The 18716-nt window shown below is 50.6% G+C and overlaps 11 protein-coding genes across 11 annotated transcripts; 6 read left to right on the top strand and 5 right to left on the bottom strand.

Annotated features, from left to right (window-relative positions):
• Positions 1–456: 456 nt before the first annotated feature.
• On the bottom strand, positions 457–1838 carry An07g10040 (uncharacterized protein; the record flags this gene model as incomplete). Its single annotated transcript, XM_001392042.3, has 2 exons — positions 457–1566; positions 1626–1838. The coding sequence occupies 2 exons, from the start codon at positions 1836–1838 to the stop codon at positions 457–459; spliced, it is 1323 nt and encodes a 440-aa protein (XP_001392079.1).
• Positions 1839–1938: 100 nt separating this feature from the next.
• Positions 1939–2765, bottom strand: An07g10030 (hypothetical protein; the record flags this gene model as incomplete). Its single annotated transcript, XM_059748735.1, has 4 exons — positions 1939–2161; positions 2299–2363; positions 2457–2601; positions 2656–2765. The coding sequence occupies 4 exons, from the start codon at positions 2763–2765 to the stop codon at positions 1939–1941; spliced, it is 543 nt and encodes a 180-aa protein (XP_059603835.1).
• Positions 2766–2980: 215 nt separating this feature from the next.
• Positions 2981–3531, top strand: An07g10020 (uncharacterized protein; the record flags this gene model as incomplete). The annotated part of the gene is made up of 3 exons (XM_001392040.3): positions 2981–3070; positions 3190–3422; positions 3498–3531. 3 exons carry the CDS (start codon positions 2981–2983, stop codon positions 3529–3531), a joined length of 357 nt encoding a protein of 118 aa, XP_001392077.1.
• A 911-nt stretch (positions 3532–4442) lies between these two features.
• An07g10010 (uncharacterized protein) lies at positions 4443–5722 on the top strand (the record flags this gene model as incomplete). Its single annotated transcript, XM_001392039.3, has 6 exons — positions 4443–4530; positions 4595–4632; positions 4719–4760; positions 4832–5079; positions 5137–5314; positions 5387–5722. The coding sequence occupies 6 exons, from the start codon at positions 4443–4445 to the stop codon at positions 5720–5722; spliced, it is 930 nt and encodes a 309-aa protein (XP_001392076.1).
• A 641-nt stretch (positions 5723–6363) lies between these two features.
• An07g10000 (uncharacterized protein) lies at positions 6364–7240 on the top strand (the record flags this gene model as incomplete). The annotated part of the gene is made up of 4 exons (XM_001392038.3): positions 6364–6386; positions 6634–6757; positions 6907–7021; positions 7143–7240. The coding sequence occupies 4 exons, from the start codon at positions 6364–6366 to the stop codon at positions 7238–7240; spliced, it is 360 nt and encodes a 119-aa protein (XP_001392075.3).
• Positions 7241–7532: 292 nt separating this feature from the next.
• On the bottom strand, positions 7533–9509 carry An07g09990 (uncharacterized protein; the record flags this gene model as incomplete). The annotated part of the gene is given in 2 exon segments (XM_059748734.1): positions 7533–7656; positions 7722–9509. Coding segments are annotated over 2 exon segments (1912 nt in total), but the record flags the coding sequence as incomplete, so codon positions are not given.
• A 684-nt stretch (positions 9510–10193) lies between these two features.
• Positions 10194–11277, bottom strand: An07g09980 (hypothetical protein; the record flags this gene model as incomplete). The annotated part of the gene is made up of 5 exons (XM_059748733.1): positions 10194–10309; positions 10381–10546; positions 10707–10873; positions 10954–11115; positions 11217–11277. The coding sequence occupies 5 exons, from the start codon at positions 11275–11277 to the stop codon at positions 10194–10196; spliced, it is 672 nt and encodes a 223-aa protein (XP_059603833.1).
• Position 11278: 1 nt separating this feature from the next.
• Positions 11279–11826, top strand: An07g09970 (hypothetical protein; the record flags this gene model as incomplete). The annotated part of the gene is made up of 3 exons (XM_001392035.3): positions 11279–11434; positions 11520–11529; positions 11624–11826. The coding sequence occupies 3 exons, from the start codon at positions 11279–11281 to the stop codon at positions 11824–11826; spliced, it is 369 nt and encodes a 122-aa protein (XP_001392072.3).
• A 684-nt stretch (positions 11827–12510) lies between these two features.
• Positions 12511–13231, top strand: An07g09960 (uncharacterized protein; the record flags this gene model as incomplete). The annotated part of the gene is made up of 4 exons (XM_001392034.3): positions 12511–12521; positions 12593–12796; positions 12874–12967; positions 13028–13231. The coding sequence occupies 4 exons, from the start codon at positions 12511–12513 to the stop codon at positions 13229–13231; spliced, it is 513 nt and encodes a 170-aa protein (XP_001392071.3).
• An 832-nt stretch (positions 13232–14063) lies between these two features.
• An07g09950 (hypothetical protein) lies at positions 14064–15281 on the bottom strand (the record flags this gene model as incomplete). The annotated part of the gene is made up of 2 exons (XM_001392033.3): positions 14064–15158; positions 15249–15281. 2 exons carry the CDS (start codon positions 15279–15281, stop codon positions 14064–14066), a joined length of 1128 nt encoding a protein of 375 aa, XP_001392070.1.
• A 912-nt stretch (positions 15282–16193) lies between these two features.
• An07g09940 (hypothetical protein) lies at positions 16194–18607 on the top strand (the record flags this gene model as incomplete). The annotated part of the gene is made up of 10 exons (XM_059748732.1): positions 16194–16391; positions 16600–16737; positions 16776–16857; positions 17053–17322; positions 17575–17704; positions 17779–17909; positions 18003–18080; positions 18123–18177; positions 18273–18366; positions 18446–18607. 10 exons carry the CDS (start codon positions 16194–16196, stop codon positions 18605–18607), a joined length of 1338 nt encoding a protein of 445 aa, XP_059603832.1.
• Positions 18608–18716: the final 109 nt, after the last annotated feature.

The following is an 18716-nucleotide window of genomic DNA, read 5'->3' as shown; positions in this document are numbered from 1 at the left end:
ACGTCCTATCTCTTCTTCGTACATGTCTTTCTAATTCTCCCCTTTTATTTCTTTCCCTTTTCTTTCCCGCCATGTGCATTTTCCATTGTTATCAAGACTGTTGTTATTGTTGTTGTTATACCTTTTTCTTTCTACATACACATGTTTTCGTTGCTCGCCGCGCTATACCAGCTTGTTGCGGCTCAACTACTACGACTACTACTACCCCCCTGGTTTCCGTTGGAGCTTGATCGGCATTATAAACATATCATATGCACCATTATGGCATTGTTGCATGGATTAGACATGTGTATATTTGAAAGTTTTTCTCTTCTCGATTTCTAGTGGCAGTTCTGCTTTTGACGTGACGTAGCCCATAGATGCAGCTCATAAAGTAATATACATGCAGATAATACATATTTTTCAAATGAAAGGAAACCATAATCCTTGCTGATGATCTCTCTAATTCAGCAGCAATTACACCCATTGTCTGGGATGTTTCAAAACATCCATGATCTCCTTCTCGCGCTCCTTGCCCTCGCCCAGAAGCGCCTCATCACCATCTACGGAATCCTCCGTCCGGGTTCCCGATACGGGGTCCATGTAAGCCCAGCTTGCCGTGCGGGGCAAACTCATCAGAATACTCTCGATGCGGGCATTAGGAGTGCGGAGACCGAAGCTAGTACCGCGGTCATAGACGAGGTTGAACTCGACGTAGCGACCGCGTCGGAGCTGTTGCCATTCCTTTTGCTCAGGCGTGAAGGGCATGTCCTTCCGGCGTTCGATGATGGGGACATAAGAGGGGAGGAAAGAAGCGAGACCGTCTGAGACGAAGGAGAAGAGAGTCTCTTGGGGATTTTGGGATGAGGTCGACGAGGACTGGAGGAAGCTGGGGTCCAGGTCGTCGAAGAAGATACCTCCTACGCCGCGGCATTCGCGGCGGTGGGGGATATAGAAGTACTTATCGCACCAGGCTTTGAACTTCGGGTAGTATGTGGCGTCGTGACGATCACAAGCATCTTTGATGGTCTGGTGGAAATGTCTGGCGTCTTCGGGGAATAGGTAAGTTGGGGTCAGATCGGTGCCGCCACCGAACCACCAGTTCTTGTCGCCGTTGAGGGGGTCTTTAGGATCGGATGTCTCGAAGTACCGGTAGTTCAGGTGGACGGTTGGGGCCATGGGGTTGTGGGGGTGGAGAACGAGGGACAGGCCGGCGGCGAAGAAGCTCAAGGAGTCCACGTCGGCGCCGACGAAGGACTTGTGGTCCGCGCGCATCTTCTCAATGGCTGGCCGGGGGAGTTCGCCGTAGACGATGGACACGTTGACTCCGGCTTTCTCGAAGACGTTTCCGTCTTGAAGGACACAGGATATTCCACCTCCGCCGTTGGGGCGCGACCAGGTATCAGTCTTGAATTGCTTTCCATCTATCCGGCTTAGCTCTTCAATGATTTTCTGCTGGTGGTCTTTGATCAGCTTCTCCATGCGCAGGCGCATGGGAGATTGTTCGCTGATTGTGGCTTGCTTCTTAAGCGTTTCATCGAGCTCCACGAGGGATGGCGAGTCGAGTTCGGTCACTTCTTCCGTCATCTATATTGGAAATGGTCAGGTTGGGACATCGCGCAAGTTATATGGTGGGTGAGGCCTACCATGGAATACACCAAAGCACCGATAAAGGGCACACCAATGGCCAGCCGTAGGTATGGTCTCCAGACAGTGAATGGTTTGGGTTCGGAAGGAGGCTTCTGTTCCGAGGAGTATCTGCGAAAGGGCGCTGAGAGGTTGCGAGGTGTGTGACAGGTCCGAGATGAGAATTGGCAGAGCGACCTCCGAAGAGGCATATATGGTCGGGGAACAGCCATTGTTGGAGTAAATTGAGTTGGCTGATCTGCCAAAGATCAGGTGGTGCCAGGTATTGCGCCTGTCGAGAATCAACCGGTCCTTGTTCCCTCCGAGCTCCACCTATGGTCTAGAGCCAGTAGTGGGTAGGGATTTGGTAATGGAGGAATCGTTCAGATCATCGGCTCCGAGGCACAGTATGGGACCACCTGCGGCCTCAATATTCCGGAATGTCGTGAGGATATGAACCTGTTTGCACGGTTTGCTATGATTGTTGAGTTTGTCTGGGTTTGGGACCCGGCCCGGCTGAGATAAGCATTTTGCATGGTTTGCTGGGCTACCACCCCTGGGTCCGAACATCCCCAGGCAGCAGCACAACATCAAGCGGGGTTGCTCCAGGAGTGAAGAAATGTGTCAGTTACTAGCGGAGTAGATTCAACTACGTTACTTGGCAGATATTGAACGATCTGAGTCACTCAAGACCAGTCACTAGATTGGTAGAGTGTAGAAGGTGTGGGTGCTGCACCGAGCGGTAGACAGTAATCATTCTAGCATGGGAAACCCCATAATCTAGGCGCTGATCCTAAGTGGAGGCTGGAGGCAACGCCCGCCGAGCTACCACTTCACTACCGATGCAGTACCGCGAAGGCGGCCCAGCTCGATGATAACCAGACGGTATCATCCGCATTGGTCATTTGGATGAGTGCACGACATCCACGTGCCAGAATGACGACAGGAACTGCCCTGACGGACTGGCTTTCGATATCCGGAAGATGATCGAATGTGCTTCGAATCGAGCCAGCACATGACCCGGCCTGACTCACGTGTGGGGCCGCTCACCGCCTCCACCCCGTGATCCACGCTTGCCTGGCGGCCTTATCAGCCGTGGAAGCCGTTCCCTCACCAAATGACGCGGGGCTGTCGCCTTCAACTCTCTCTACAACTGCCATCCTGCTCACCTTTTGTCATCATCCATCTATCTCTCTATCTCTCCATCCATCCATCCTCCATCCATCGTCCATCTCAACCTTTTGTCTGTTATCTCTTAGCTTCCATCTAGTCTCTGTTACCCTTTTTACTCCTCTTCGTCTATTTCGTCACTTATCTCCCCCCTTAAGGGACCCGTCGGACCAGACCTACTAGCCGCCCTCATCTACTTATCAAAATGCGTTCCAAGTTTAAGGACGAGCACCCCTTCGAGAAGCGCAAGGCAGAGGCCGAGCGTATCCGTCAGAAATATGCCGATCGCATTCCAGTACGTCTATCCTTTGTTTTATTTTCTACTGTGATCTTGATTTCACGGTCTTTTGGGGGAAGGAACGGGTCTCTAGCTCACCGCTTGTTCGAGTCGCTAACCCGGCTCCTATCCTACAGGTAATCTGCGAAAAGGTCGAGAAATCGGACATCGCTACCATCGACAAGAAGAAATATCTTGTCCCTGCCGACCTTACCGTTGGGCAGTTCGTCTACGTGATCCGTAAGCGGATTAAGCTGTCCCCCGAGAAGGCGATCTTTATCTTTGTCGACGAGGTTTTGCCGCCTACGGCCGCTCTCATGAGCAGTATCTACGAAGAGCACAAGGATGAAGATGGCTTCTTGTATATCACGTATGCCGATCCCTCTGATTTCCTACTACCACTGTTCTGTGTGCATAGTGCTAACTCGGATCTTCTCTTTATCAGGTACTCCGGCGAGAATACGTTTGGTGACTGCTAGGCGCTGGTCGATCTCCTCGTTTCACTCTTTCTTTTTCCCTGCTTCTTGAAGTGAATTCGCTGCCGTCATCGTTTCAAGTCACTTCCTTCAGTTGCCCTTTCCTTAATTTGGGGAAGTTGCAGATGAACTTCCTAGATGTGGGTGTTGGTTGCTGTAGGACCTGGATAGATGGCGAGCTCGACCACGCTGTGATGTTTCTATGCTGTGCTGTACCCGCGGGCGTTATCTTGGGGGCTCTTCATTAATCTTCGTGTGAACTCTCTTGGCGAAATGAGTATTCTTCAGATGATAGTTTAAATGAGAAACAATCGTTGGCATTTGCTGGAAGCCTGTCTTGAGCTCGTAGATTTAGGTGGATAAGATGTTCCAGGAGTGCACAAGCTACTACATACTTCCTGGGACCATGGAATAACTAGTTATAATCGAACGAATTAGTAGTTTAGATAACTAACTAATTATCTCAAACCAGTTAGTTTATCACCGGCTGCTGAGATAATCAGGGCCGCTCCGATCCAGGGCCGGTGGTGCCAGACCCAAAGGGGGCTAGTGGCGTTGAATGCACCGGCCGCGACGCTTGGAGCGGTTCCGAGTCGGCGCAGAAACAGTCAGTCAGTCCATCTTTCTCGGTCTCTTCCTCTTCCTCTTGCTCTTTTCCTTTCCCCCCTCCCTCTTCCTGCATCCGCCTTCCCTATCATCCTTTTCTGTGCTGCATTGCCTGGCCCCGGCTGTGGTCTCTTGTCCTGTCTTTGTTGGCATTTCTGTCCTATATATAAATCTTCCCGTCCTTCCTCTTTCCTTCTGAATCGCCTTTTCATCTCCCCGACGGAAAAGAAGCCTCAGGCCCGGAAAATTTGATACTCGCCAATTCCTGCCCCGACTACGCCCAACTCAGCCCAATTCCCATAATCAAGATGTCTCCCGCTATGGCCCAAGCCGGTGCCGGCTCTGCCGCTAAGGATGTTAAGAGAGAATCCGCGACTGCTCGTCTTCTGGGTTCCGGTATGTGTCACCCGTTTTGTGTCCAGGTCCTGGATTGCACTCAATATTTAACTTTCGTTCTCAGGAACCGCCGGAATTGCGGAGCTGATGGTCTTCCACCCTGTACGATTACATCCTACCCTCTCGAATATTTGCGCACCGATTGCGCTCTCTCGGCGGGAGAAATGTGAAACTGACTCATCGACCAGGTTGATACCATCTCCAAGCGCTTGATGAGCAACCAGACCCGGGTACGATTCTTCCTATCCCTTATCCGTACGAGACTATGGAAATGCATTGGACTAATTGTGCGCTGGCTTAGATCACCTCCACCGCTGGTCTGAACCAGGTTGTTTTCAAGGAATACGCCAACGCCTCTTTCGGCGGCAAGTTCACCTCTCTCTTCCCCGGTCTGGGTTACGCCGCCGGGTACAAGGTTCTCCAGCGTATCTACAAGTACGGTGGTCAGCCTTTCGCTCGCGACTACCTCGCCCAGCACTGGGGTTCCGACTTTGACAATGCTTTTGGCAAGGGTACCGGCAAGGCGATCATGCACGCCACTGCTGGAAGGTTCGTTTCGTGTTCCGGCCATTGATGGTAATGCTCTGGCTAATCATATGGAAATAGTTTGATCGGTATCGGAGAGATCGTCCTTCTGCCCCTGGACGTCCTCAAGATCAAGCGTCAGACTAACCCCGAGGCTTTCCGTGGCCGTGGTCTGTTCAAGATCATCTCCGATGAGGGTATGGGTCTCTACCGTGGTGCTGGTTGGACTGCCGCCCGTAACGCTCCCGGATCTTTCGCTGTATGTTCCCATGGTTCCGATATTTGCCTTCTTTGCCATGTGTGGGTGTCCGATACTAATGCCTGGAAATAGCTCTTCGGTGGTTCCGCTTTCGCCAAGGAGTACATCTACAACCTGAAGGACTACAACACTGCTTCCTGGAGCCAGAACTTTGTTGCCTCCATCTGCGGTGCCAGTGCCTCCCTGGTCGTGTCAGCTCCTCTGGATGTGATCAAGACCCGTATCCAGAACCGCAACTTCGAGAACCCCGAGTCCGGCTTCCGCATTCTGTCTAACATGGTCAAGAACGAGGGTGTCACCAGTTTCTTCAAGGGTCTGACGCCCAAGCTCCTGATGACCGGACCCAAGCTCGTTTTCAGCTTCTGGCTGGCTCAGACGTTGATCCCCGCCTTTGGCCAGGTCGTTTAAGATGTTGATGATTAGCTGATCCAAAAAGCGAGTGTCTTTCTCATTTTCTACCCATATCCGGGGTTATTTTGATATTATTACTTTTTATGTTCGATTCGGGGCTTTGTTTTGGTGCTGTTATAGAGCATTCATTCTGTTAAGCCTTTGTGTATTTATGATAGACTCTTTTTCCCTTCGGCACTGTTCCGGATGATGGGTGCAAGATGGTATGCTCTTGGATACGAAATACAACTCCTCTTAATTATGAATCATGCCAGTAGTAGATGCCAGTTTTCTGTATCTGCTCAAGTATTGTACTGCACATGCGACAGGCCGTTCTACTTCTGGCTGCAGCCGTATCTGAGACAATGACACTGTAGGGACCAAACGTCCAGGGTGGCTAGCTACATATCGACCAACCACCAGATTCGCAGCAACATCAGTAGCAATAGCAAACTGTCATTTACCGCTCGACAGGCACTATCTATCACCAACCTGAATGGAATATACACCTCAACCAGCCCATCTATCACGTGACCCGTCACATCCGCTGCGGAGTTGCACCAGCTACAGCTTCAAACTACTCATCTCAAGTCTACAACTCATCTTCATCCCGCTCACATTTCCCACCAACCAAAGCCTGCAGAGACAAGCCGCCCAAAATGCCAGTCTACCTAATCTCCAAGTACGTCGTCACCTAGCACATATATCCTATAAATCCCTCATACCGCATGCATGCATGCACCTCTACCCATCCACCTACCTACCTAATTTCAATCCGACATCGCATCGCAATAATCCCTCTGCCTCTTTTCCTTGACTTAATTGAGCGATCACATACACCCACTCAAACAATCATCCAGCAATCCTCAAGATCATACATATAAGAAAAATATCCATTCACTAATGAATGAATGAAATGATAAAAACAGAATCGCAGACCCCATCTTCGCCCTCACCATCGGCACCTCGGCGGCGTTATTGCGCATTCAACGCGACCAGCGCGAAAAGTTCCCCGAACAGGCTAAGGATATTGGCATTGGGCATGTGGTTTCGGTGGGCGCGGGGAGAGTGAGGAGGTGGTGGGCGGGGGACTTTGAGGGATTGTAATCTTAAAGTATTACTCCGTCTTCTTTTATCGCTGTGTTGGGGGTTCGCGCTGGGGTATGATACTTATGATATGGATAGTGGTGTGTGTGTGTTAGAGAAGGATGGGACGTGAAGGACTGGTGTGGGAGTGTGTTTATGGTCTTGGTCCTGTGAAGACATGGGTTGGATATGTGGATGTTCCATATGGGATGGATGAACTGTATATTATGGGTGGGTGGGCTTAGGGCGTTGAGGGGTTTATTATATCATGCTGTTTGTTGTATTGGGAATCAGCGATGTCTACTGAATATATGATGGGATGATTGATATGTGCACGGGATGTGTGATAAAGTATGTTCTGATAAATTACGCATAAGGTCCACATTGGATATTTCTTATCGGATTACAAGTATCAACTTCGAAGTAGACTTTGAAGTGAGCATGCCCTAAGCACGAAGCAATCGATGCATTCTACAATTGCACGAATTGAATTAAAGTAATGTATTCGTCGAAAGGAAACTTTTTCCCTCCCATAGTCTGCAGAGCAAGTCATCATGCAGTAACAACTAGCAACTCGAATCTATGCATAGACAAAGAAAAGTGATTCCCATAAATTCGTTAACATGATACTAGGAAAAAGAAACAAGCAAATCCATTAAAACCGCTCGCCTATCTGCAAAACGGCTGGAGGTATAATGAAGAAAGACAAGAACAGAATCGAGACCGCAGCTTTTTAAAGCATTTAGTCGAGCTCCTCAGGGCGCTCCTCGACCTCGTCAGCAGTGCGGGTAGCACCGGGGGCAGCACCGCCGGGGGCGGCACCAGCGGCACCACCGTAGGCAGCGGAGATGATGGGGTTGGCAACACTGTAAGAGTCAAAGTTAGCGTCATGATTCAACATGGTTAAGATGGGGAAAAGGAATGAACATACCCCTCAAGCTCCTTCTGCTGAGCCTCGTACTCGTCCTTCTCGGCGGTCTGGTTGCTGTCGAGCCAGCTGATGACCTCGTCAACCTTGGCGGTGACCTTCTGCTTGTCCTCATCGCTGATGGTGAGCTTGCCCTCGTTGATGGTGTTCTTGAGGGAGTAAGCGTAGGACTCGAGACCGTTCTTGGCCTGGATACGGGAAGCCTCAGCCTCGTCCTCAGCCTTGAACTTTTCGGCCTCAGCAAGCATGCGCTCGATCTCCTCCTTGGAGAGACGGCCCTTGTCGTTGGTGATGGTGATCTTGTTGGTCTTGCCGGTACCCTTCTCGATGGCAGAGACGTTCATGATTCCGTTGGCATCAAGGTCGAAGGTGACCTCAATCTGGGGAACACCACGGGGGGCGGGGGGGATGCCAGTGAGCTCGAACTTGCCGAGCAGGTTGTTGTCCTTGGTACGGGCACGCTCACCCTCGTAGACCTGGATCAAGACACCGGGCTGGTTGTCGGAGTAGGTGGAGAAGGTCTCGGACTTCTTGGTGGGGATGGTGGTGTTGCGCTTGATGAGAGCAGTCATGACACCACCAGCGGTCTCGATACCGAGGGAGAGAGGGGCAACGTCGAGCAGGAGGATCTCGTTGGTGGACTTGGAGGAAGTGTCACCAGACAGGATAGCAGCCTGGACGGCAGCACCGTAGGCAACGGCCTCATCGGGGTTGATGGACTTGTTGGCGTCCTTGTTGAAGAAGTCACTGACGAGACGCTGGATCTTGGGGATACGGGTGGAACCACCGACCAGGACGATCTCGTGGACGGAGGACTTGTCGATCTTGGCGTCACGGAGGACACGCTCGACGGGCTCCATGGTGGAACGGAAGAGGTCCTGGCAGAGCTCCTCGAAACGAGCACGGGTGATGGAGGTGTAGAAGTCGATACCCTCGAAGAGAGAGTCGATCTCAATGGAGGTCTGGGCAGCGGAAGAGAGGGTACGCTTGGCACGCTCGCAAGCGGTGCGGAGACGACGGAGAGCACGAGCGTTGGAGGTGAGGTCCTTCTTGTGCTTGCGCTTGAACTCGTTGACGAAGTGGTTGACGAGGCGGTTGTCGAAGTCCTCACCACCCAAGTGAGTGTCACAGCGGTGGCCTTGACCTCGAAGATACCTTCCTCGATGGTCAGGAGGGAGACATCGAAGGTACCACCACCAAGATCGAAGATGAGGACGTTGCGCTCACCCTCGGCTTCTTGTCCAGACCGTAGGCAATGGCAGCAGCGGTGGGCTCGTTGATGATACGGAGAACGTTCAGGCCGGCAATGAGACCAGCATCCTTGGTGGCCTGACGCTGAGAGTCGTTGAAGTAGGCGGGGACAGTGATGACAGCGTTGTTGACGGTGCCACCGAGGTAGGCCTCAGCGGTCTCACGCATCTTGGTGAGGATCATGGAGGAGACCTCCTCGGGGGTGAACTGCTTGGTCTCGCCCTTGAACTCAACCTCGACGATGGGCTTGCCACCCTTCTCGACAACCTTGAAGGGCCAGTGCTTCATGTCGGACTGGACCTCAGCGTCGGCAAAACGACGACCGATCAGACGCTTAGCATCGAAGACGGTGTTGTGAGGGTTCATGGCGACCTGGTTCTTGGCGGCATCACCGATGAGACGCTCGGTGTCGGTGAAAGCCACGAAAGAGGGGGTAGTGCGGTTACCCTGGTCGTTGGCGATGATTTCAATGCGGTCATCACGGAAGACACCCACACAGGAGTAGGTGGTTCCCAAATCGATACCAACAGCGGGGGCCATGATGAATGTGTGTATGTGTGTATGTGTATGAAGAAGAGGAGTAGTTTCGTTAAGGGAGAGAGAAGAGGAGAAAGGAATTCGTTAAGAGAGTAGTGTACAAAACACAAGAGAGAAGAATTGGAGGAATGGGGTATAAAGAGGAAGAGATTGATGGAGAAAAGAAATCAAGAGGGCGAGAATTTGTGCGAGAGCGAAAGCTGATATAGTGGCGGGCGGTGAGCTGCTGCTCCAGCGAAGCTTCTAGCAATTGCCCGTTTCGATGGGCATCCATCGGGTTCGACTGGCTTCCATCCGGGCCCCAGTCCTGCCCAGGATTCACTCGACCCTTCGAGAATTCACTTGGTCAGGATAAGGGGAAGGCACTGGCATGATCTGGGGGGACTAGCTGTGGTCTATGAGCTACTATCTACACTAGTTACTGTCTCTGTCTCTCTCTCTATCTTGCTCCGATCGACTCTCTGCAGCTTGGAAGATAGATCTAGAATGACTTTCTGAGGGGATTTTTTTTTGGTGGGCGGTTGGCGGGGTAATCCGGATGACGTAATGGGCAGAATCCGAATTTTCTTTGACATGTTTTAATTTTATTTCACTTTTTCTGGTTCACAAGCCATGACTCACTCGCGTGTAATTCACTATTTTGAGTTATTCTTAGTTTACTGTGTTAGTAGTAGTCGTAGTCGTGTTTTATCTCCAGATACTAAACTGTTTTCCAAAGGATGAATTCCAATGGACTGTCGCCCAATCCCCCCTCTTCAATTCGTAACCTGAGGTTCTGTAGATAGTAGGAAGTGTAGGAAGTGCTGTACCCTAACATAGCTTACTCTCACTGTCCTCAATTCTTACCCTGTTTGGGGGGCAAGTTTTTGGACACCCATGGAATTGGGCAGAATAGAGGCCGTCATAATGACGCTGGACAGTATTGTTTCTCCTCTTTCGTTCTCTTCGGAGAATTTCGATGGATTTTCCATTCTTCCATTCTTGTTCTTTTCTTTCCTACGGATTCTGGCCAGTCCAGAACGGTCACATGATCCGAGTCCCTCTCACGGTTGTACCTGACACAACATTACTTATCCCAGCTCCTCTGCAGTAGAAGATATCACTCCAGCAGTAATCTCTAAGCATGTCTTCTGGAAGAGGTCAATCCATTCCAACTAATATTTTTTCCTCAATTTGTAGCTGTATCCATCTCTTGAGAACTTCCACTCCAGCTACCCCTGCTGCTGAATCTTCCCCGCGATCAAATTCCGTTGTCTGAGAAACCGCCGCTGCACTACATTTCAAACAAAACTTCTGTTGTTTGTCACTCTGCCAAGTTGCAGCAGTCCTAGTAGACCAAATCTCATATCCATTTGTAGTTATTATGCCTGAAGATAGGAAACAAAATGGCAACTCCCTTGAATTCAGGACCAGAACTTCTGCATTGTTTGTTATGAGCCCTCCCAACAGGGCAAAGCCCCATCACGGGAGCTGCAGCTGATCGCCACCCCTGGCAACCAATCATCGCTCCAATGCCCGCCGAGGTGAATCTCCCCTTGCGACAGGAACTGATCTGGCCTTGAGAGAGAGAAAGAGAACGAGAGAGTTATCCTCGCTGCCCTTGACACCGCTGCCTACTTAAACTCCACGCTTCCTGCTATCCCCCTGAATTCGCATTTCCTGTTCCTTGCGAATTTTTCTCTTCTATTGGGGTGTTTCTTTTCTACTTACTTCCGACTCTATTACCAATCCCATTCAGAAACACTTCTGTGTACCACTCTTCTTCATTCATCATGGGTGACAACAACCAAGCTACCACGGGTTTTGACCCTGCCGCCAATGCTCCCGATGCTGCTGCTTGGGACAAGGGCAAGGGCAAGGCGACAGACCCCACTCAAGACATGCGCATGGACGATGATGAGAGTGATGAGAGCGAGGCCGAAGAAATGGTGAGTCTCATACTACCCACTAGCTAGATCATCATATAAAAAAAGAGACATGTTAAGCTAACTGGCCTGCTTTCTGTTCCCTTAGATCGATGATGGTATGATGCCCTGATTTCCTTCGTCCGTCAATTAGACACGGGTCTTGTCCTCCCTAGCTCGAACCCCATACTAACTGCGCATCTTGACTGCCAGATGACGATGAAGACAATGACACCCTGGAACCCATCTCTTCTGATAACATCATCTCTGGTGGCCGCCGTACACGCGGCAAGACCATTGACTTCCAAGCCGCCGCCGAGAGTTTGAAGGATGATGGCATGGACGAGGACGACGATGAGGACGACGACTACGTCGGCGCTGGTGATGACGACGAGGACAACAAGATGCAGGATTAGGTTTCTGGATCAAGCTACGACAATACCAACACACAACTTAGGGGCGGCGAGCGCACATGGGAATTGGGATGGATAGGCGCAGGGTCTGTTTTGAGGATTTTTTTCGGTTCCTTTATGCCGGTTACACTTTCACCTCTTAATCATATTATGATGATTTTCTTTTCCAGGTCTTGGGATGGATACGGATCATTATGGTTGCCTATGCGTTCTTTTCCCTACCAAAGTTTTGCCGATAAGCACACCCTGGACCTTTTTTCTATTTGGGCCAGGTTCGGCTGCAACTATCGCCTCGCAATTGGGTTCAACTGAGACATCACCTCCATGCCAAATATAATTCATGATCTGTGGAGGAGATCTATATGTAAATATGCCGATAATAAAAAGAACCCATGTACATTGTACAACCACTTCTTACATCATGTAGAGTTCACACTTGCTAGATTGTATTTCCTAGAGAGTCACGTGAGCTACCCCGTGGTCTCCGGGGATGGGGGCCAGCTAGTAGCTCTCCGCCGCGAATTATCCTCACTTCTTCCTCTCCTCGAGAGCCTACTCGCTCACCCATCTTTCCCCTGATTTCCTAGGGCCTCCTTTTTGCGACATGTGCTCCCGCTGGCTGTGATCGCCTCCTCTACTATATTTTACCCTGTCCCTCTTATACAAATAATAATCTAACGATCTGTTATGGCTTCACGGTATGTTGACGTTAACCCATCTGTCCTTCCCCAGATACCCCAGCTCATACTAATCACTGGCCTGCATGTAGATTCCCACGTTCCAACCTACACCAGCGCGATCCTCGTGCCTCCTCATCCCTTTTCGATTCATACGGTGGCGGTTCCCGACCCGCCAGTAAATCCCCGGGCAGCGTAGGTGGTTACGGGTATGGAGGATACACGCCCCCAGCCGGGGACAGCTCTGTGAATGGCAATACCAGGGGTGGATTTCGGTCTGCGACCCCGAACGCCAAGTATGTCCTTCCAACAATGGGGAGAGAAGCTGTATCTGGATCTTCCCGTGCAAGTAGCTCACACTTCCGGTTTATAGGGGTCATTACTCCGACGCTGTACTTTCCCATCTAGAGTCTCAAAATGATGCAGAGGTCGAAGGAATCAGCGCCAAGGTCAAAATGCTGAAAGATGTGAGCTACTTTTTCCATTCGTCAAGTCTGGTTGTACACATGCTGATATCCCAATGGTAGCTCACGGTTGCTATTGGCGACGAGATCCGGGATACCTCCACCATATCAGACCTCAACAACACATTCGAAAACACCCGTGTTCGTCTCCGGGGAAACATGAACCGTATGTTGCGGATGGCAGAGCGCACCGGCGTTAGCTGGAAAGTGTGGCTCGCTTTCTTCTTCGCCGTCTTCCTACTCTTTTTCTACGTCTGGCTGACGTGAGGGACGGGGCATGCTGCTGCTGCTAATCTAGCCAAGCATGATATCTCGAGAACTCTTTTGGCCCGGTGCAACGGTTTTCTCTTGGCATGGCTGTATAGCAGAGGGCCATGACCTTGGGCTATATATCCATATACAGGGACACAGTTGTGTCAATCCCTTCCCCTTAATCACCCCAGCCCCTTACCCACAGAACCCATGACTTGAGGGCAGGGACGTTTCTTTGACATCGACATAATTAGCATCTTTGCACATAAGCGGCCTATAGGAGCATATCCTTTCTTCTTCCTCCCGCGACCAACAGCCCTATCCGGCTAGCCATTCATGATTGTTGCGTTCTTATGCTCTATTGATGATGGTGCATGCTTGGGAGTTTGGGGCTCTGAGATTATGTTATGAATGCTTGCTGACTCGGTTTGTTCGCTATACATAGGCCGGCAACCGTTCTTATGCTGTACAATGATATATGATATGTATTGTATAATAATTTCATACCCATTATGTCACCTACCTACCTACCTATCTACATATATCTGATTGGATTTCTTTTTTTTTTTTTTTTTTTTTTTTTTTTTTTTTTTTTTTTTTTTTTTTTTTTTGCTTGCGATACGATAGATATTTGTTCTTAACTGCTACTTTCAAGGTCATTGTATCATGCGTGGCAGTAGAACTAAAACATAAGTCTTTAAAAATCCTGTATGGGCCCAAAACGCCGTCCTCGGCTCCATGCAATTATATAAACACAGCCATCCCACCCTTTCACGATAACCGAGGACTCCATAACCTGTCCCCGAGAATTATAGTACACTAATGCATATAACAAGTGAACTTGTCATCACTCGAGACTGTCTCTGGGGCCTCCCATGCGCCGTCTAGGGAACCGACTAAAGAAACTCCGTCGGCTGCTCTGACTGGTCAAAGAAGCGCGAAGGTCCTCATCGTCGACGAGCATGCTGCTAGTGTCAAAGGCATCACCACCCCCACTCCACCGCTGTAAGAACCGACGTTGGGCTTCGGTTTCTCTCTCCCGTCGAATAGGCGGTGGCAGGCCTCGACTGCTAGTTGTACTGGCGCGGAAGCTCTGCGAGAAGGGGTCCTGCGAGAAGCTTACATCCTCCTCATCGTCAAATTCCACATCGGTGTCGGTGTGTTGCCATTCCTCTTCCTGCTCTGACCGGTCCTCGACTGCCTCGGGGATGTCATCATCCAGGTCCCGACCCATATCTTCCTCCCCTTCGCTCATACCCTCGTCATCATAATCTTCTTCGGCCGCGCTGGGGATATCGTTATCCAGGTCCGGCTGATTGTCGAAGTCGTCATTTTCTTCCTCCAAGTCTTCTTCCTCTTCGAGCTCGTCATCATCCGGGAATGCCTCCGGAATGTCATCGTCTAGATCACGCTCCATGTATTCTCCCTCATCCACGACATCCTCCTCTTCCAGCCCTTCCTCGCCTTCCTCGACCAGCCCATCTGCATCCGCGTCGGGGATATCGTCGTCCAGATCTCTTTCCATGCCTGTGTCATCCTGGCCATCGCCATCAAAAGTACCCTGTGTCTGGTTCCCGAGCTCGTCTAATCCATCCACGCCCACCTCCGCTGCTGCCGCCGCCGCTGCTCTCTCTGCCGCTGCGGCGGCCAGCGCCTCTTCTCGTTCCGCCTCCTCCTCTTTCATGCCCAGCATAGTCTTGGGACACCCGGCCGGCCTGATCCACGAGTATCCGAACGAGGCAATATTGTTTTTGCGCGCACGTAGAGCACGCTCTTCCAGGAGGAGGGACGAAAGCATATTTCCTGAGGCAGCGGCTGAGGCACGTCCGCCTAGCGCAGTAGAGCCATTGCGGCGGGCATGTGGTTGTGTCTCTCCGGCGGAAGGCTGGTGCTGGGAGGAGGTTCGGTAGGGTTGTGAGGAGCCGAACCAGAGTTCATGAGACTATAAGAGAGGTGAATTAGCCAAGGATGCACGTCAATGGGAGATCAAGGGTGGTATTGTGGAGAATTCGCAGAAGCCGATGGCACGTACATCGCGAGGTGTGATGAGTGGAAGGGAGAGCATTGTGGTTGGTAGTGCTAGCGCGAGCTAATGTTTAGGGGACAGGGAAGCGGTCGCCCAGATCAATTGAATCGTTATGTATGAATGTAATGGTTATAGATGGAATGAAGCTCGCGTGGTCCGCACTCTATATCTGTGTCGGGTAGGTTTATCGTGAGGTGGTTCTGCGCCTGGGTTGTTCCGTCGTCATGCGCAAGATCAGCTAGGCAATTGTATCGGAAAATGATCAAGCTTAATTGTGAGGCGAGATCCGTAGCAGAGAACTTTGGTAGATGGCCGCAGAGTGATCTTGATCTGGTTGGAGAGGAAGAAGTAGAATTGGAGAAATCGGAGAGGTCGAGAGGGGAAACCAAAACAAAAGCAGACAAGCTCCCGCGCGGGGATCTCCTGGCTTACCGCATCTGGCAGGATGCTGCGTCTGATATCTTTTCCACTGGCGAACTGGTCACGCAGCAAGATGGAGGTCTGTGTACCCTTTTATGTACACTAACAAATAGTATACATATACATATCTATATAGAGTCGGTTGTGGAATTAATCTGGAGTCAATGGCACTTGCATTGTGCTGCCTAGTTGATTATATATATTGTGAGACTCAATTCACGATTGTGAACTACTTCATACCTCCGACTATACGAAGTAATGGTATTACTATCTAAATTGCCCATGATTTGGCGACAGGAAAATGGGCTGCAGGGTACTTTAGTATTAGTATTTTGTGTTAAGCGGGGTTTTCATACTAGTCTAGTACTACTAGATGAAGGATTCTTGTGAACTACTATTAATTAGCCTTACCCTCATAAACATAGACTATCCTGCAGTTCCATCCTAGCGTCGGCCTCGTGTTGTGAGACAGACTGTCTGTCTAACAACGCTGGATTCACCCTAGGAGTCTCGCTTATCAACTAGTGACTCATGTCTCGAAACTACTACTTATCTACTCCATACCCACGGACAAATATCCGTCCCTCCAAACGTGCGGGTAAAGACCATTATTCCCCGTTGCTGATTGGTGCACCGTGCATATTGACATTGCTGCTGGCTGTCTGCATTGCAGCACGTAGACAGAGGCTTGACTCTGGACTCGCCGTAAGCAAGGCAAACTCTCATGCGGTCACTCTGTCTGCTTCAATGTGTCGCACCAATTAGGCCAGAAACAAAGACCCATGAACAGCAGCGGGTGCATGTATCTATCTCTCACTCTCTCTCCGCACCAAGGCCCGCATCAGCCCACAGTGAGGCATCCGGGGTTCTCCGTAGTCTTGCAGAGTATAACTGCACAGAGATCACCTGAAGCATGAGCCTAGCCAGCTGTACAAAGTGTGCAAAGCAGCAACAGCCAGTCGTGGAGACAATCAGGCCATGGACGGACTACTCTGCTCCACCAATTCACACAGCCGTGGATGTTGATCTGACATCTTCGCCAATGTCCCTCTGCAGGAGTGCATCGTCTTCTTCAGTAAAAAAAAAAAAAAAAAAAGGCTGTGGCAGTAGCAGGGCAGAAGTAGCCAGGATAGCCCGGAAGATTACACAGTAGTAGATCCAGATGCCAACCAGTTAGATGGAGACAATTTACTGGGTCGGTGGTGACTCTGCAGCGGAGATGAATCAGAGTCACGCTGTAATTAATTCGGTACTGCATGAAGACCGACCAAACCAAATCATTTGGTACCTTACCGGATGCTACTGGTGTTGTTTGTTCCTGTAATCACGAAAACCGACCTGCTGCTAGAAACACCCTCCTGCCCGGTTTTCGGTCGCTTCCGTTTGCCAGGCCCGAAAAGTCCCGAGAGGTTACAGGCTCCCGCTCCATCGTCAAGGTCACATTCGGTGAGCCCAAAGCGGACAAGCCTGAACAGGAAGGATCGGGAGAAAACGGACACCGGAAACATTGGCATCTCCGCTCGGTCATGTGATGCCCGTCGCTCCAAAGCGGATCTTCAATCTGCAGGACTGCCAAAGGCTGGCCAGAAACGAGGCTTGAGATGGGATGGATACGCGAAGGGGGAAAATCGGAACAGCAGAGTTGCACCTCTGGCTAGAGGTAACACGGCAGCTTTGCTGCGTAATCCTTCGTTTCTCAATTAATTTCCCAGCAATGCACCAGGCGCTATCTTGTAATTAGCGATCATTCCACAGCCCCGAGTCATTCCATCCCTCTTGTGCCTCCCAAGTCAATCGAAGAGGACCAATGATTAGCGAGGCGCCAGGACACGCCTATTAGGAGCTATTGCTTGGCTATTGGAGGAAAAGCTGAATCAGAGAGAGGATGGGTGAATATCTTCGGCCCTCGCAGATCGGCCGAGAGTTCCAAACATTCAGAGGGGAAAGGAAGGAACCGTATCAATCATTTGTCCCAAGCAAGTCCTTCCCGGGGAGCTCACGCCTGAAGCCGTAAACCTAGGCCCCCAATCGGGCCACCCCTCGTACTCATGCGAACTGACGGACTCCTCCTACTTAGCTCCAAATTTCCCGAAGTATAGCAACAACGATTAATAAGGATTTACTCCATAGACGAGGGGAAACAGAAATTGGCGGCCAGTCTGGCATGGTGGGATCCATTGTTCTGTCAGCCAGTAGAAGGTGAACACAACATCGTCCAGGCAACTCAGACGGGGGGAGGGGGTGGAAGTGAGTGGGAGATTGGAAATCAATTGATTTATGTATTACCATAATCATACTCATGCTATTATTGTTCGAATAAATAAGCTCTTATCGGGCCAGGGTTCCGAGTTAGCCAGCATAAAACATCCCGTGATTATTCCGAAGGGGAAGAAGGAGGAGGGGAAAGGATAGGGAAAGGTTAGTTCGATAGCTGGTGAAAGGATAAGTTAGTATGGTCAGATCCCGACCTGAATTTACCCAGTGAAATAAGAGCCATACCGGCTTGGTACCGCTCGTATTTCCGGGGATGTTGGTGTGTGTTCTTCCTGCATGTTCATTGGTCGGGGCCCAATCAACGGCCACGGTCCTACTCCTACTCCGTCCGTTCAGTCCTGCCCGGGGTCCCGGACAAGCACATGGGAATCATTTCACGGGGAGGGTGGATTTTCCCCAGAAAATCGTCCTAGGTTTGGGTCAATGGAAGGTTTCAAACGATCTACGGATGGGACGTCTAGATGCCAGATGGATAGATGGGCGTCGAGTAAGAATGTGGCTATTTGAAGAGGGTGACTGATAAGAGGGTTTGGATGACCTCAAGAAATGAGCTTGAGAAATTCGACCGGGTCGAACCCACAGGCATTCTTGGAAATGCAAGGTGCGTCTCGGGGCAGTCGCGGGCCCCGAAATCGGCGGGGCAGGGGTACGGAAAAGCTACTAGGCAGTAAGCTACGGGTGAATGTAACAGAGCAGCGAGAAGGCAGCCTAGAGGGAACGTGGCTCGGAGAGGGGTTGGTAATTTTGGGAGGGAGGGAGGGAAGAGAGAGAGGGAGGAGG

The sequence above is a fragment of the Aspergillus niger genome (assembly GCF_000002855.4).
Source record: "Aspergillus niger supercontig An07".
In the NCBI taxonomy this organism is placed as follows: Eukaryota; Fungi; Ascomycota; class Eurotiomycetes; order Eurotiales; family Aspergillaceae; genus Aspergillus; species Aspergillus niger.
The sequence above is the reverse complement of the archived record's forward strand: the minus strand, read 5'-3'. Positions and strand labels throughout refer to the sequence as shown.